General features: G+C 31.4%; 1 protein-coding gene across 2 annotated transcripts; it reads left to right on the forward strand.

Moving 5' to 3' along the window:
• Positions 1-320: 320 nt before the first annotated feature.
• On the forward strand, positions 321-18939 carry LOC144847913 (tetraspanin-18-like). 2 transcript variants are annotated; one of them, XM_078704494.1, is made up of 7 exons: positions 321-448; positions 12960-13070; positions 13859-14068; positions 14623-14796; positions 15608-15811; positions 16308-16391; positions 17184-18939. In XM_078704494.1, the coding sequence occupies exons 2-7, from the start codon at positions 13008-13010 to the stop codon at positions 17238-17240; spliced, it is 792 nt and encodes a 263-aa protein (XP_078560620.1). In that variant the 5' UTR covers positions 321-448; positions 12960-13007; the 3' UTR covers positions 17241-18939. The 2 variants fall into 2 exon arrangements, with proteins under 2 accessions (XP_078560620.1, XP_078560621.1); XM_078704495.1 differs by lacking the exon at positions 321-448 and adding an exon at positions 9456-9548.
• The last annotated feature ends 273 nt before the right edge of the window (positions 18940-19212 follow it).

Consider the following 19212-nt stretch of genomic DNA (forward strand, 5'->3'; position numbering starts at 1 on the left):
AAGCATGTGATAACCAATAACATCTTTGTATTAATTATTTATATTAAATTATGTGATAGTTAGGCCATGAAAATATATAGGTCAGGTGTTTATTGTCATGCCTTCATTTTCTAACTTAGTCTTGAATATTCACAGTATTAATGCGATATAATTTGTATACAATATTAGAGTTCTACCCGGTAAAACATACGTAATCGGTATTGTTTTGTGGTATTATCGATTTAATACCACTACCTTTAGAAAATATTATGCATAATACACTGTTTGTTTCTGCGTAACAAAACCGGACGCACAGAAACCCCCGTGTGGTAATAGACGATCCTTATGTTTTGTTGACAACACAACCCTGACGGTATACTACTTTCTGTACGCGCTTACCAAAACCAACCACCAACCACACCTCTTATATAATTCACATCTTTATCAAGTCAATTGGTGTTAATTGAAGGTAAGTGTGATTTGTTTTACATTAATTATTGATAACATTTAAAGCTGGTGTACTTTAGGAAGATTAGAATCATGTAAGTAAACGATACTATCGCGGCTAAGTGCGGCGTATTGCTGCCAGTGACTGGAAGCGACTTGGGGTTGAGGCCTGGAAGAGAGTCACTGTGGTGTGGTAGTTGGGCTGGTGGTGTGGTGGTGTTAGTGGTTTATCTGGCCTACGTTTGCTAGAAAAAATGTTTAAAATGTATCGGTTAGATTATAGTATGATTTGAATACTTAGATAGGCCCCTAGGTCATATTTAATTGTTTTCTAATTTAAATTTATGATGAAGAAGTGTATGGAATTAATTAATATAATTAAAATTGATAAATGTACTTAGCATATGATAGTGGTAGTGACAGTAGGTTTCCTTATATAACTATATATAAAATAACAGTCATTATTTGCTTTCTATTTTAATATATTTGTTTTATAAATAAACAATTCCACTTCCTTGGGAATCTAGGTTTTAGGGAAGGCAGTGAAATACTATACTTTTATATAACAAAAATTATATGCTTTAAATCTAGACTAAAGCTATATCTCTGAATCAAATATAGTTCTGATACAAAAACTGTATTAGATTTAAACAGAAAATGATAATTCTTGATATTAGTTGAGAACATATATAGTTTTAGTTTTCATGTTTACTTTATGCAATATATAACCTTCAAAAAAGACTATTTGCAAATAATGATAATAATTTTGTATTATATAGAGATAATTTCTACAGTAATTGTACACTTTTTATAACATGTGAAAACAAAAAGAGAATGCTGAAAATTAGTTGAATGCAAAATCGGGAAAAAAAAGTTGTCGAAAACTTTAATATACCGTATACAGTATACAAATTTTATATCAAATTCTAACTGGAAGTGTTTTGTCTTTTTCCCCGATATAGTGACGAAATAGTTGCTTTTATAACACACCTTGTGTATCTGTGCTATGCTGATTGGTTGGTTTCATATCACATGCCGTGTATTACATTTTCCAATATATTATCTTTATGAACCATAACGTAAATAAGTTTCGCCTTGCAAGTTTTATGTAGCACTAAAGAATCAAAAGTTTGTTTGATAAATATTTTGACACGCTTTGTTTGGTTTTATTCATACAATAAAGTCTCGCATATTTGGTATGTCAGAGTAATTCTTTCACATTCAGTGCGAACAATGCTTTGTACTTACTTCATTTATTCTGCCCACAAAATCAACACAATATAAATTCTGAAGTAGTATAATCATCAATAATATAAAAAATCTTGCTCAGTCAACTTTACTTTCAGATTTCATAAGGGTAATGTACTGTACAGTCTCTATAGAAGTACAGTAAAGTTTAATAACTTCTATTGAGGGGACACCCTAAAAAACGTGTCCCCTTAATAAAAGTGTCCCCCAAAAACGTGAAAAATGAAGATTAATTAAATAATTCTTTGAATAGTTTATTTTGTAGTTTTAATAAAGTTAATCACTTCCAAAAAAAAAAACCCGAAAAATTAATGTTTTCACTTATAAAATGACAAAATAAACGGTTAAATTCAACCAAAAATCCATTGGCTGGCAGCCAATTTGACTTTGTTTGCTTTAAATTACAGTTTTTTCAGGTAAATAAAATTGTTTAGATCTAATTTTTGTTCAAAGTGGATAACTGTTATGTGACATTAAAATGGCATATTCAACAGAAAAATGTTTATTAATTATTTATTTAGGGGACAATACATCTTTAATTAAATAAAAGTATCTTTGTTAAGATTTAGTCATAGTGTTAAAACATATTTTCCCTCATCCATTGAAAAGTGTCCCCTTAATAGGTGTTTGACATAGCGTTAATAAACATAAAGTTTTCCTCATGTCATGGAAAAGTGTCGCCTTAATTAAAGTGTCTCCTTAATAGGGGTGTCTCAAAGGAAGGCTTTCACTATCTGAAGTTTTAGTGTGGATCCTGTTTCCACTCAATTAATTGAGTTGCCCAAATTGACAGTGTCTGTCTACATCATGCATAATCATATTTCTGTTCAAAATCAGTGAAATTAACTGTTAGCACTTAGAAGTTTCTACTTTTTGTGAACCAAAAAATTGCGCAATTTATTATAATACAGATACAGTGAGTAGCTCAGGAAATGAGTTTCCATGCCTTTATGAGCATTCATGTTAATCGTCAACTCTGTAGACATATAAACGAAATTAAAACCATAGCTCTTGTAGTATAAAATGGTAATTCTTTTTTCTCTGCTAAAATGTTGGATTTTTCCCCAATAATTTGCCTAGTGGAAACTGGCTTCATTGACTACACTATATTTCTGTAATATTCTACTTATGAATTCATTTCAATATAGTGATTTGGTCCAATTGTGTCAAAGTTAATTTGCTGTTTCTAAATTGAATTCCATGTAACATGTATGCTGATTAATCACGATGTATCAACCATCCTCTCATTTTCAGAATATGAATGCTGAAATACAGTATATGTGATAATACATATATACTAACTAATTAATACAGTAGGTTACAAGTATAGGATATGAATATTTTATATCATTATTGATTGTCTATTGTTAGAGAGACAACAGTCCAGTTTATGATGCTCATGTCATTCGTAACTCCTTATTTTCTATTGATTTGACGCCAGTCGCTATTTGATTGGTGATGCAAACTGTATATTCTACCATACACACAATAATTGATTGCACTTGTAGTCCGACATGTACATTTCTTCTTTGATATTATACGATATCTCCTGTTGAATCAATTCTTCTAAGCAGCAAAGAAGCCCGAAGCAATCTATTTTTAAAAATAAAAAATTAACTGCTTCTGCCGCAAAGAAAGGTCGGTGAAATATTGCAAGAAGAAATTAGCAATTACATAATTTCCATTTCGTAGTTATCTGTGGCACACAAAATAACAGTTTTATTATCTGCAGCTCTTTATTGTTTATAATGCAATATGCTGTAGTGTAGTACATGTATTTATGTTAAGCAACGGAGTGCCATCTTGAGCTCTGTCTATACATCAAACTAGTTTGATAAAAAAAGTATGATGTGCCCAAATATCGTAGTGATATATACAAAAATATGGTAGTGATATGACATCATCATGTCCATACATGTATATGGTCAAATCACATTTTTTGTCCCATTAAATTTTATATTGTAGACAGAGCTTTAGATTTATGGAAAAATGTCACAGTCAACTCTCCTTGAATACTACACTCTCTGAAGACTGTAAGCTCTCCCAAACCAGACTTTTCTCCAAGCCCAACAGGTCCCAAATTCCTCGTTACCATTAAAAACTTCTGAATACCAGATTTTTGAAAACCAGACATATATTTGGCCAGTCCAAAGTGTCCAGTGTTGGAAGAGTTGTACAGTACCATATACTAAATTAAGTTTTATTATACTGTACCTGTAGTGGGTTATTGATTGTTCAACCTACTATGTCTACAGCCTTAGTTTCCAAATACAACAAAATTGATATTTAAGTTGTGCTATAAACAGTTTTTAAAGTTTAATATCAGTGAAATAAAAGTGATGTTGAATCATATACAAAGTATCAGTTTCCTTCAGAACAAATTACAAAATATGATTTTTTGTTTTTGTTCCCAGATGACTAATGTTAAAACTGGATTTTCACACCAATATGTAAACTATCTTGTTAATGATCTTGTACTTAATCTGCAATTAAGCTAGGCCAATTGCTGCGGCCATACTGCAATTAAACCAGCAAGCACTTTACTCATTTTGCCACTGAATATTATAATGGTTTCACTGTTTTCTTTGCTTTATTGCAGCAAATCGACTTTATGTTATCAAGCTTTTATGTATCATTAACATTTTGTTATCATAGTGCTGTTCCAATATGTTTTCAATGCTAATTATTACACAATCAATATGTATGCTAATTATTGTATACTGATACTGTATACATATTCCTTCTAAACAGAGTGTACATTACATCGAGACGCATAAACTGTTTCGCTATGATCTTTCACCTGGCAAAACTCTGGAGTTTATAAACGCCAGGGCATCAGCACAAATATTTTGGATGTTCTGCGCCCTACGGTATCTGTAAACTCCAGTGGCCCTATTCACCATTCACACTTAGGCTAGGTTAACACTAACCTTTCAAATTAAAAAAATGTCCTATCTAAGTGAGTACAATTTAAGGGAAATACTTGAATACTTATTGAGTGAAAGGTGAAATACTTAATATTTAAGGGAAATATCTCACTTAGTGTGGTTGATGAATACGGTTACTGAGATTTATTAGGGGTATACAGTAAGATTAGCACAGTATTATGAATAGGGAAACACTATGTTTTGAAGGGTTATGTACAGTACTGTACTCATACTACAAGGGATATTTACATACAATCTAATCAAGAGAAGATATAATGGAAATGAGCAGTAACATATCTCCCCCACATCTACAGTAAATTTGAAAAACTCAACAACATGAAAAAAACAAAATTTTCAAGAATTGTATATATCTTGTTTTAGTTGTGCTATGGAGTAGTGTGTTGTAGCTAAGTTTGTGTAACTCATCTACAATATTAACTGTTATCATGGGGTGGTCTAAATTTTGGACACTCAAAGATCAGCCCAAAGCTCCTCTCAGAGCATTTATATTTATCATTATCAGACCCTGGACCAGCCCAAATCATAATTATAATAGGGTATTATAGATTATAGTACAGTATTATAAAAAAGGACACAATATATTTTGAATGTTATACAGTACTGTAGAGCATTGAAATGACACAATTTACGGTATTCCCTGTTGTCTGACCTTTACTGTAGTAATAATAATTGTATGTTATTTATATCACTGACTTATCATTTTTTATGTTCTTCCTGATTGTCAGTTAGTTCTTTCTGTTTTGAAGTATATTTATCAATTTTATATTATCATTATCTTTACATAAGGTCAAGTGTTCCAAAAAAAAAAATATTTACCAATAAATTCAAGTATAATTGTAAATTGTAAGTGCTCATCGCAAATACGATGCTTGATTTGCGCTGGAGGATTTAAACGTAAGTGAATCGTTATCGTACGAACGTGTGTCAATCAATCAGGACGTCGACGTATAGATGGAAAATAAGGTTTAGCAGTACATTTGTGGTTTTCTGTGATATTAGTACAGATGGTCAGGTGATGGTTAGAGAATCTGTTAGGAACGTTGAACTATAATCACGATAAGCCTGCCATTTTAGAAGTACTAAAGTACTGTTGAGATTAGATGCTTAGAGGGTACTTATAGTAATGTGATCAGCATATGAGTATGCCAGTTTATCCTGACTACGTTTCATTGTGTACGATTTTAAGTGTGAATGACTCCGCCTTCTTTGGTTGTTTTTTTTTAGAATATTTCGAGAATGAATACTTGTGTTTATGTCAGTCAGTGTATTTAAATGTTGTTGAAGAGCAATTTATGGTTCAAAATGGCTAATAATTAATTTGTTATTTTTGTCATAATTTTTGTTGCCATCATTTTCATTGTTGGTTTCTATTCTGATTCCAACAAAGAGTCGCTATCCAATCAAATTTTAACAATACCATGAGATGTCGTGGTCAAGTCTAATATTAAGGACAGGTAGGTGAAACATAATGATCATTTTTTCACCTCCCTGGTTACGACATCTTTATATCAAGTACATATCATTACAGTATATTCACATTATGATTTGATGAATAAACATATTATTTTTGTTCCGAGTTCGAACTGCGACTTCGACTTTTTCTCAGAGGTTTTCATCTTTATCATTTCTAAATCAATTGATATTCATATATGACGTTTTAGAATTTGTTTTGTATTTGTTAATTTATATAATGATAATATACAGTAGAATCAAATTAACTCATTGTTAACGACAATAAATAATTTCTTGGTGTCTTAAATCTTTGCTTCATGGATCGTACAGTTACCGAGTACAAGGCGTGACTTCAATCTTGCATATATATTAATGATGTAGCCATATGCCGTGGTCTCTCTTCATGGTCGACCACTCTGTGATAACGTTGTAGTCATATTTAATATTCTCTTTGGTATTTACCAACACAAGTACTGTAGTAAATCACAGCATCAGTACCAACCCTCATTTTTGTATGATTTATTTGATAACCATATTATTTAATATTGATAGCTGATTAAATTTAAATATTGCTGAACATGTGGTACAGTAGACATTGACGTAGATATACTTTGTTATTCAAAAATGTATAGACATTCTCAAAAAAATGTTATTCCTTGGCATAATACAAAATGCTGTACTTACAGTGGGCCTATAAGAAAAACATTTGAAATACATGCAATGTACATACTAGTGTTTGTTTATGAACCAACTACCGTATTTATTCAACTTGCTCAGGAGGGTTTTTAGTAAGTTTATTTGAGGGAGGCGTTGTTTGGGAGATTTTTTCGGTTGTAATATGGTAACGTATAATCAAATAAATCTTCCTAGATATGAAGAAATACAACTCAATCAATCAATATTTATTGTGTACAGTACAGTATATATGTAAATCAATTGTGTTACGTAGCACTGTGTAAATTATAAATGAATAATACTGTCAAATTATAGAATTATATTCGGAACATGATCTCATAATCGCATCGGGCATAGATCATCGACTAAAGTTAGACCACAAAGTATATACGGTATTATCTTATATATGCATGTGGCGGGCATTTATTCGGGGAAATAAATAAATGCTTAGATATATATAATACCCAAATATTTCGTTAAGAATTTTGAATTTCAATCTATATGCTTATACTTACAATATTAGGATTCACGTAAACTCCCAGAAGATTTCAATAATTAAGTGAGGATGGATGGCAATTTGGGAAATCAAAACAGATTAACGTTAATCTATATTTAATCCAATAATCCACTGTTCTTATTTTAGGCTCCATTAAGCTTTTAAATCACAGTTTTAATAATTATATAGTTTAAATTAGGTTCATTTTGTGTTTTAATATCTGAACCAATGACCCTGGGATTATTGATGAGCTTACAACCTCCAAACCACAATGCCGTTTAAAACAATAACTCAAATTATATTTGAATATGCAAACTACATCTGTATTTTTAGTTTCATATACACAGTAACTTGTTATTTACTCGTGGCAGAAATAGGCCCTAGGAATTGTACCACTGTCTTAGAGGGGATTTTATAAACATTTTTTACTTTTCGCCTTGAAGGATAAGGCCTATGTTGGTTTATCCAGGTAATCTAGCACTCATAAACTATTAATACCAGTATTGTTTTGTGTAGTATTAACTTCTTAGTTTAAAAATATTTCTAGGGATCGTGATGGAATGATACCTACTGTACTGTAAGGGTCTGTTTCTGCTGCATAGAGCCAAATAAACTGTTGACGGAAATCAATAGCATTACCCAAAATGCAATGGGCTCTGGTGGTCAATTCAAACGTTACAGTACTGTAGGGTAGTTGACTCAATGTTAGCTAATGCCAATATTTTTTTTTTTTTTTTTTTGACCATATTTAATGAGGGTGACCCATCCAGCAATTGCTGATCATTAGGGACCCTCAGAGGTTCACAAGACAAACATATACACAAGATGCTCTACATAAACAAAGTCTTATTACAAGTCTTTAATATAACCATTCTAATTGTTCTAATAACATTGAATCGATTGACTTTTTAACCGTTATTTTCAGGCTGCCATTTAACCGGTTACTGAAAATTTTTCCTGGTTCTGCTGCCAAGAAACTGGGGTTAATTTATTCACACGGTTAATAACCAGTTATTTTTTCCACAACAGAAACAGGACCTAAAAAATTGACACAGTAGGACTAAAGCTGATCATATGGTAAAACCTGAAACTTGCATTTATTTGATTGCTTTTCACTTATAGAATTGTGATAAATACTGTGCAATGCACAACTAAAATAAATACTGTACTGTATAATTATTAAGATGAGTCTTACAATCATATACAGTTACTGTTTAGAGAATAAGAACCTCATAATTAAATCTATAATAATAAGCACATGAATTATCCAAAGATAAATTTATCTTTCAACACCTTTAACAGGCAAATCCCACCTCTCTAGAGTGATAAGTTATTAAACTTTATACACTATTTCCATATGTACACATTGACTGAATTCAGAGTATTTAATATAGTCATCCATAAATAATTGAAGCCTTTTAACAGTTAGCATGTTAATGTTTAATGATAGAAAACAGATATTTTAATGACATAATTTGATTCAATTGCTTTTCAATGATGTAAACTTTTCCATACTATAAAAATTAAATAATTTGTTAAATTCAAAATAGATCAAAAAATGATGGCCAAATGCAGATGTTTTGAAGGTTTTGTTTCCATTTCCATTTCAATTGCTGTTCAATGATGTAGAATTTTCCACATAAAAACAATGTGGAAAAATAATTTGTATGGATCTCGAAAATATGATTATTTTGAAAGCTTTGATTCAATTTTCATGTATAACAATGTTTGTTCCATTTACATGTAGCCTACAACAATGATTGTCTATGAGTAGTGTAGGCTTGTATTTTATGGGGTGGGGATAGGAAGTTTCCCTAATTCTTCATCTGTATACACACCAAAATATATTATAAAAGTTTAATCCAAAAAAAAAAATTTACAATGCCTCTTTTGTGTTGCTTCGCCAAGTTTTATTACAGCACAACACAAAAGAAAAATATATAGATATATGTTTAATAGTTGTTAATAAAATCTTGTGTTGTACGTATAGCATTTTGTTGTACAAATCAGACTAGTTCCTCCATTAGCATTTATTAAACCACAATCCGTACTTAATGGGTTTGAAGTGTAAAAAAGGTTTGAGAATGACACAGTATGGGTCAATGAATAAACAAAATAGGGGCTCTCAATACCGCCTATAACTTACACAAATGACTAAAGCTTTTGTATTGTATAGTAAGGTTGGGCTACTATTGTGTTTACGGTGACGTGTTGAGTGTAAGGAATGTGTAAGGCTTTGAAATTTAAGGCGTTTTAGGAACCTGTTCTTAGTCAGACTTCACAGAGGACTTGACATTGCTCTGGTGAGTATTGGTTTTTAGGAGTTGCCAATTAAATATTATTGGAATTTATATTAAGATTGTCAAAGTGTATGTTATTGAAAAGTGAAGATATTTCAGGAAATCGTGCAAGAACATTGCTAGGTTAAACCATAGGAATCTATATATTTCCTCCATGAGATCTGCCTGGATACTGACAATTACTGTAACTGTAGAGCAAAGTGGTTTGGAGAGTCTTAGTTCGTTTTTAGATAGTAGGCTTATGTTGATAAGAGTTGACTGTGGTTTATGACCATTTAAAGTGGTGTTAGGCCTCATACTCAGTTTTAGTTGATTATATTAAGTTTTCTCGGATCGATCCGTTTTCTCCATACTTTCCGCCAAAGGTAAGATTAGAATAATTGGTTTACATCAAGTTGAACCACAGCTAAAACATACTTTTGCCACTCTTGGCGCCTAGTCAATGGTGATTATGACAATAGTTGTGAGGGACCAGCTTACAGTAACTCTTGTATTCAAAATATTAAGTAAAGTTGATCTAGCCCCATTGTATAGTGTGTTGATTTTACTTGTGGTTCAACCGGTCATATTCGAAAAAAAAAAACTTGTTGTTTGCAATAAGGTGAATGTACTTAATAAAACTGCTGAGATATTATAGTAAATTGATGTATAATATCTCCTATATATGTTACACTCAATTACTTTGTTACATTTTAAATCCATGAACAAATTAAGGAAATATAACTTGGGACACAAAAATCTTTAAAAAAGAAACTGTACTAGAATTCTGTAACTAAACTTTTTAATTTACTTATAAATGAATACAACAAAAATAGGAAAATATTTCATTTTTAGTTCCTTATTGCGTTTCAAGTGTTTCCATTGTTTAGACTTAATCTGATTTAGAAAGAAGAAAATAATATGGTCTATTTCCAAAACAGAAGTGAATATTATTCACTTACCAGTTTTTAAATAAGTTGTCAAGTAGGGAATATAATACTATAGGAAGTATTGTGTTATCTATCATTTCCATGTAAACTTTTGGTTGAATCCAGATTAAAGGAGGTACTATACTTATAAAAGAGATAATGTAGTCAGATATTTTACAGGATTGGAACTTGTTCTGTATTAATTCTGAATGTAAGGGAATGAGATGTTAGGAGTCCTAAGCATTTTGTGTTACGTTAGCTAGGAGCCCTGAGCATTTTGTGTTACGTTGGCTAGGAGCCGTGAGCATTTTGTGTTACGTTAGCTAGGAGCCGTGAGCATTTTGTGTTACGTTAGCTAGGAGCCGTGAGCATTTTGTAGCACGTTGGCCAGTTCTTTCTTGTGCTGCCTTACAGTAGATCATCTCCTTGCTTGTAGATCATCAATATTTTTCAACCTGGTACTAACTACAGCCGAGTTAGCTGGGAATCGTTCTTACAGTATCAGGATTAGAACCCAGACACAGTCTTTCTTCAGAATTGTCAAGTGCCCTAATCCGCTACCGCAACTCATATACATTGGCCCTTTCTTAGAAGTGGCCATTACAAAATAATGATTTACTTCCAGCATGGGTTGTACTGTAGGAGTATTGTGTGTGAATACTAACATCAATCATTGTATGGCATGGGTTAAGGAAGCTTTATAGTAATATTATATGTATATGTTGTTATTTTTAGCATAATACAGTTAGTAGTTTCTTATTGATTTACTTCCTTGATGATGTAATACACTATTCATAACAGGAAAACAATAATATTATTAAGTATAATAGTAACTGCAGTAAATACTATTAAAGGAGTGAGTGTTTGTTGCCAATTGTTTTATTTATAATACACTATAGTAAGAGTTCACACCTTTTTTCAACCCTACCTTGTTGTATACAGTAGATTGTTGTGAAGATCATTGTTATTATAATCATGTGATAATGACTATTTCAACAAATTGTATGTGTGTACCTAAAGCTCTGTCTACACTAGCAAACTTTATGTGTGATGTGTAAATGTGATGTTCCCATATATAGACATGATTATGTCATATTACTACCATATTTAGGCATATCTCTACTATATTTGGGCACATGATTTTCTGTAATGTAATGAACTGATCATTTATGTTTATTTATCACTGTATTCAAAATATAAACCTTCAAAAGTAACTCGACATATCTATCTAGAAAATAATAAAATTCTTCTGTAATTAAAATGGTATTATGTAAATTTTATCATCTTCCAAAGTATATATAGTACACATGTATTTTTATTGTGTGAATGAATATTTGAATGAATACTGGTAAAAGGGGTGAAATAAACAGGTGTCTTAGTTAGTCCAGGAAACACTTCTTTCTGGATCCAATTTGGGTTCTCCCCTCCTCCCCCCCCCCCTTCCAACCTATTATAGAGATCATCCTTTGAATAAAGACCTATTAATGATTATAGATGCTGGAGAACTGTACAGTTGTTTGACTTTGCAGGAGTAGAAATTTACAACACAGGGTTAAATATTTGAATTAGTTACAGTTGACAAAACGTCTTTTGTCAGAGTTATTGTCACACCTTAAGTTTGCAAATACTTTTCCTTTGAGTTCGTCATTTCAGCTTCATTGACTTTAGTAAATCGATGACAACCAATAGAAAGACCGCTAATACTGTACTTGTATTAATAGTCATTCAATCAATATTGTACAGTCGCCTCTCCCAATACCAGACTCTCAGAAAACCAGAAAAATCTCCCAATACCGGACTCTCTGAAAACCGGAAACTCTCCCAATACTAGACTCTCTAAAAACCGGAAACTCTCCCAATACCGGACTCTCTGAAAACCGGAAACTCTCTCAATACTGGACTCTCTGAAAACCGGAAACTCTCCCAATACCAGAATTTTAGAAACACATACCGAATACCAGACTTTCTGGAAAACCAGACATATTAGGCCAGCCAAAAGGTGTCCGGTATTGGGACAGTTGACTGTAGTATTTTTGCTCTACAGTAACTTAATTTTTTTAGGAATTGTAAATACTGTATTTAGTGTATGTTTATAAACTACTTAATACCACTTTTCTTGTGGGCTTGCTCACAATGTGCCGATATTCTTAGCTAGCCTAAATATATATTTTGTTTTATTTTTTTTAGTCATTTGAATCAAAGTTTGAACGTCTCTGAGACACTTTTCTAGTGGGCTTGCTCACAATGTGCCGATATTCTTAGCTGGTATCATTAATGGAATAAGTTCACATCAAACATTGTAGATAGTTTACATGTATTACAGCAAATGATATTGTACTGTACAATAATAAAAAAAATCATGATACCTACAGTAATCAATTTAAAACTAAATTTCACTTTTAAAGAGTTCTTTATTGAAGTGATGTTTTATAAAAAATATTAGCAATTTCTTTCATATTGGCTTACTTATTGTTAAATAATAATTGTTATATTTTGTTTTTTTTAGTCATTTGAATCAAAGTTTGAACATCTTTGAGAAGAAAAAATAACAAACATGGAAGGCTGTGGTTTAAGTTGTATGAAGTATTTATTGTTCGTGTTTAATTTCATAATATGGGTAAGATTTACTATTCCTTCTCCGACCTATACTTTGCAATTCATGACCTTCTGTTTTAAGAGAACACATCATTTAAGAATACACACTACAGGTAGGCATTGATTCTGATTTCTAAAATAATACCAGTGAGATTGACTAAACAATCCGTAGAAGAAGAAGAATTTAAAATAATAATTTGTATTCCTTCCTATGTTTATGGTTAACATGCCTATATTCATTGTAGTTAAATTTACTTTTTACCGGAGTAATGATACCTGTAGTGTCAGAAGTGTGTAATAAAGTTACTTAATTTGAACTAGCGAAATTTCATGTACAATAGTCAAATACTGTATATAGCCAACTAATGTAACATAATAGGCTGTGCCAAGCAGTTAAGCCAGAGGCGCCGCAAACCATAGCTATATAATCAGCAAAGGTTCAAGGCATTCCTCGACTATTGTTCTGGTAGTAGAACAAGTCTTATAAGAACTTAAAACTGGAGGTCCAGTGTACAAACCACCTGGCTAGTATGTACTTTAAGGAACCCAGTACATCTTTCAAAAAAGTATGAGTTACCCCAGTGTACTGGTCCATTCAGCCCCTATCTTTGTAGACAGACAAACGGGTGCCGTTTGGTGGCAGCGCATAACATGAATTGAAGAAAGATGTGTCGTCCACGCCTGTGCACAATTCAGCCCAGTAGGCTGAAAGTCGCAGGTTATTCCCCCATTTACCTTTATAGTCCTATTATCGTGAATTGTACTATGATAAATTTGATTAATTATTTGATATTATTTTCATTATCTTAGCTCGGAGGTCTTGGCATGTTGGCTCTTGGTCTCATTTTATATTTTGGAATTGAAGATTGGGTTCCCATTGAAGATCTGGCTATGCTGTTGGACAATGATCTTCTCAGAAGCAGTTCCTACATCCTCATTGCAGCTGGCGGCCTTGTCTTTCTTCTTGCCTTCTGTGGGTGTTGTGGAGCCATCATGGAAAGCAAATGCTTACTTGTTTTCGTAAGTGATTTTATTAACTAAAATATGCTTTTAATTTTGATTGTATGTTCGCAATGTATTGAGTAATCAGTACAATTTAGGTCAGAGTAAGAGAAAACTGTCTGTGATCTGGAGGTTGTGGGTCTGATCCCCACCCAAGAAATACTTTTATTCTCAATGTACAGTATTAAAGATGTATTTAAGATTTATAAAATCAGACTTTAAATAGCCCATTTTGCAGTATTAATGAAGTTATTGACTTCCATAAAAGGGTTTCACTTATAAAAAGACAAAATTAACATTTAAGTTTAACCAAAAACCCATTGACTTCCATTCAATTTTTTGCGTTAAATTATATTTTATTATGTAAATAATTTTTGGTCAAATTGAATAACGATTATGTAACAGTAAAATGGCATATTCAACAACAAAAATGTAAAAAATAATTTTTTCAGGGGGACAAACAATTTACATCAAAATAGGGAACAAAATCTGACCAATTCACTTCACAGTAGATATAATTAATTTGCATCTACTCTATATTATTATTATATTATTTATTATATCTATTAAAGTATTTCATGATATTGCTGATCGTGTTCTGCGGACAATTGGGAGCTGGCATCCTTGCATCTATCTATTCAAATGAAGTTGAGGAGGCTATTAATGACGAACTTAAGGATGCATTCAAGGAAACATACGGAAATGATACTGATTTAACTACAGCATGGCGGACAGCAGAATATATAGTAAGTTGATAATAGCGATTATCATAAATTTACAATTGTTTAGTAAATAATGTGTAAAGGCTCTATGCACTTGACATATTAAAATAACATGCTGTACTATCATAAAGAACAGCATGCTTCTTATAAAAATATTTTACCAAATAATTTGAAATGACACAAATCATGTTTGTAAATAGATAACCACTTATTTACCATAAAGGAGCACCACCTTTATAAATAATAATAGATAGATTTATATAGCGCAAATAAACGATGTCTCTATGTGCTCGACAATAAAGAGAAAGAGTGGAAAACAAAAGGAAGAGAACAAAATGACAAAAAAACCAAGCTAGCACCCAAACCGGAGTATGGAATCCTTACTTGCCATGAAGAGATTGTTGTCACATTAAACAATAATCCCTTACCGACAATGAAGTGGTACTGTCATTGATAGAGAGTCACAACACGTATAGGGATACATTTGAATTTATATAGCTTTTTTATTTGGCTAAATCGTTTTACGTACCGGTAAAGGGCTAAAGTGGTACTGTCAGTAATAAAAATAACCTCTTACCTACCATCAAGGGGGTGATGTCATATGTTACTTTGGAGTAATGTAGTAGAATGTTAAAACAATTCTCAGTACAATGACGGTAATTTTGAAAACTGTCAAGGATATCAACATGACCAGAATTTGTACTGGTCATTTGTAAGTTTTTAAAATACAGGAGTAGGGTTGGGGAAAGATACCCGCTCTGAGGCTGGTATTTCTTTTGGCATATTCTAAATGACACTGTAATATTAATAATGTTTTTTTTTTGTAAACCCATAGTTGGATTGCTGTGGATATGACGGATATGCAGATTATGCAAACCCAACGACATCTGGTGTTTTTTCATTATACCAATCTTATGACAAGAAAAATGGTTTTGACGAATTCCCTGAAAGTTGTTGTGTTGGGGCTACAGAGGAGGAGAACACTGCTGACAATCCAGAGGGTTGCAAAGCTAAAGATGATTCTGCTTTTAATTCAGTTGTATGTATTAAATATTATTTTTCAATGTCACAGTTAAGTCTCCTTAACTTATAAAACCAGAAGGGGCTTGAGTCTTCAAATTGTGAAAAGCAGACTGGTTATGGTAAACAGTTAGAGCCAGCCCAAAAGTGATTGTTTGAGAATAATTTTAACTTAACATAAATTACACAATTAATGTACATACAGTACTGTAAATCAATTTTGAATGAAATATGGAATAAACTAAAATCCTGATAGTTAAGCTCTATCTACACTATCAAACTAATTTGACAAGAAAGTGTGATATGCCCAAATATGGTAGTGATATGCCTAAATATGGTAATGATATGACATCATGTCCATATATGGCGACATCACATTTTTTTGTCACATAAAATTGAAAGTGTAGACAAGGCTTTAGATTATGTTTATGTATTATCATGTTTATGTATCACAAGAAGAAGAAGAATTTCAGGGTTTGCATTGATTTTCTTCTTTTTTTTCTATTACATTTTAGGGTTGCCGAACGGAAATAGAAAACTTAATTGATGATTACATTGTGTTTATTGGCGCTGGTGCAATTGGCGTTGCATGTGTTGAGGTAAGGATATAAAATCAATTTGAGTTTTATCTAGTCTAAACTAGTGAAACTTGAGGCAGCAGTAAATACCTTTACCACTAAAGTGGCTGGTTTTAGTGGCAAAGCGTAACTAAATAGATTAGTAGTGTTTAGGTATTTAAAGTAAATTCACGTTCAATTAAGCTTTGTCTACACTATCAAAAAAGTTTGATGTGCCCAAATATGGTAGTGATATTCCAAAATATATGATGTGATATGACATCATCATGTCTATATATGGGCACATCACATTTTTTTTGTCACATAAAGTTTGATAGTGTAGATAGAGCTTTAGGTTGTTGTTTAGACAAATTCTTTGTTTTTCTTGATTAAACATCACTGCAGTTTAAATAAGTACATCATTGTATGTTCAAATGATAAACATTATGCAATTTTAGAAATACTAAATTGCTTTTGAGTCATTTTAATGTCACATAATAGTTATCCACTTTGTTGACCAAAACAAAAAAATTATTTACCTGAAAAAACTAATTTAAAAGTACACAATAGTCAAATTGGCTGCCAGCCATGGCTTTTTGATTGATTTTATCCATTTATTTTGTCATTTTATATGTAAAAACATTTTTTTTCTACGGAAGTGATTAACTTTATTAAAACTACAAAATAACCTATTCAGAGTCTGATTTAATTAATCTTCATATGTCATGTTTTTTGGGACAATACATCTTTATTGAGCATTATTTAAATGGTAATATCAATATTGCATCTATTAATTTGTTCTAAACAAACATTGTGTTTTGTTATTTCTTTCAGCTCTTCTGCATGCTCTTTGCGATATGCTTGTGCCGAAATGCGGGAGAATCCGATTAATTCAATGAAAATGAGTTGAACATTGGGATTTGCTGCATTTTTCAACTTCATCACACAGCATTAGTCAATAGGGAGACATTCGAGGCACACGAAAGGGACTCGTTTTTATTATTACATGACTTTATTTTTTTATGTTACAACAAACGGTGTTTTTTTAAAGGCTTTCTTTGTATAGATAGCATGTTTAGTATGTAAATATATATTGGTTAGAGAATACTTTAGTGTACTTTTCTGTATATATATATAATGTTTGAGCTACCAAATTTGACTGTAATTTTGTAAGGAAATGGGGCTGAGAATGCTGAAGGTTTTAACCATACTTGCAAGGCTGATTTATCTTTGTTTTTCTTCCTCCAAAACAGATTTTTGATACAATTTTGCATAATAATACATAATTTGCAATGGCTGGTATTTCATTTCATACAGTATTCAAAAGAAAAATTTTTAATTTTTTTTAATCCAGTAAATTATTATCTTAATCTTATTTGAATAATTAAATAAAAAAGAATCACTTTGTATCTTACAATGTTTTGAAGGGTTACATGGGTAAATAACTGTGTGTGGAGTACTTGTGTCATTGTTATTGATCTTTCGTTTTCATGACGTACCACGCGACAACACAGCTATTGAGTCATTCTATGTATGCACTGAGTGACTGTCTACTCCGTGTAATCGAGTGAAAGTCGTTGTGAAAATGAAAGCGCCTTATTAACCTACTTGTAAATACCCGTACCTCAACCATTTTAAATGGAATTTTACCAATCAATATATACAGAAAACACTGAACAAATCTCATATGCAATGAACAATTTTCGTAAACAATTGATAACAAAAGATATTTACATTTGCTTTAAAACTTTTTTGTATCCAGAAAAATAATCCAATTATATTTCATATACCATATACAATTTTATTCGAATACAGTGTTTCTTTTATTCGTCGAATTTTAGTTTAAATTATTTCTAAGAAAATGAAGGTTAGATATACTTTTCTTGTAGAAAAATGCTAGATGTATTTGTATATTTTGGTAAACAAAAGTGTCTTATTTGGTGAAGGTATTTTAGTATAATAATTTTATTTTAATAATGTTTAAAATGTTTTATCATTCCATTTATAGTTATCAAATAATAACATTTCCTTGTCTGATTCTGCTGTTTTTATATTAATTATGTGCAAAAATCTTGTTAGTTAAAGATTTTTAATCATTTTGGTTTTTATTTAATTAGCATTGTTTTTGTGCTAGTTTAATATTATAGTTTTTCTTAAAGAAATGTACAGTGGCCATATTCACCAATTACACTTAAGTGAGGAGGTATACTAAGTATTTCACTTAAGTCAATAAATATTTAAGTGGCATTCATGAAGAATACATTTTTGCTTTATCCTCTGAGTGAATGGTGAATACAACCACGGATTCCTAGTTGTTGATTGGTTAATTAAAGCAGTATTTTACTAGTATTTCATATTTACCTTGTCAATTCTATATATGGTTGCAGACTACAATATACAACACTTGTTAACTTTGGCTTAGAATAGGAACATACATTATCAGAGCTTAATTCAAAGCACATAGTTTGTGGTGTACTGACGTAATTATATTAAATAATACTTTAGTTGTTGTAGTGTTTGTTATAAAGAATGGAAATACCACAAGAGTAATGATAGAGCCAAACCACAATTTGGTGGAATTGATGAGTTTTTTAAAATGCATTTCAAACACTTTGGAACTGTTTATTTTCTTGCTCGTATATTTATTTTTGTACTAAAGTCATACAGTTGGTCTTTTTAACAGTATGCCTAATATTGTGTTGAATCGCTCTATATTTAATTACTTTTTCTATTTTCTTTCTATTTATACTATTTGTACTATTTTTCTATCGAATCAACAAGGGTGAATAAATGTTCTATTTACATTATAAATTTGATTTGTTTCTTAATGTGTTTTAGATAAATTATTGACGAGACATTTACA

This window comes from Antedon bifida, chromosome 7, assembly GCF_963402885.1.
Source record: "Antedon bifida chromosome 7, ecAntBifi1.1, whole genome shotgun sequence".
Lineage (NCBI taxonomy): Eukaryota > Metazoa > Echinodermata > Crinoidea > Comatulida > Antedonidae > Antedon > Antedon bifida.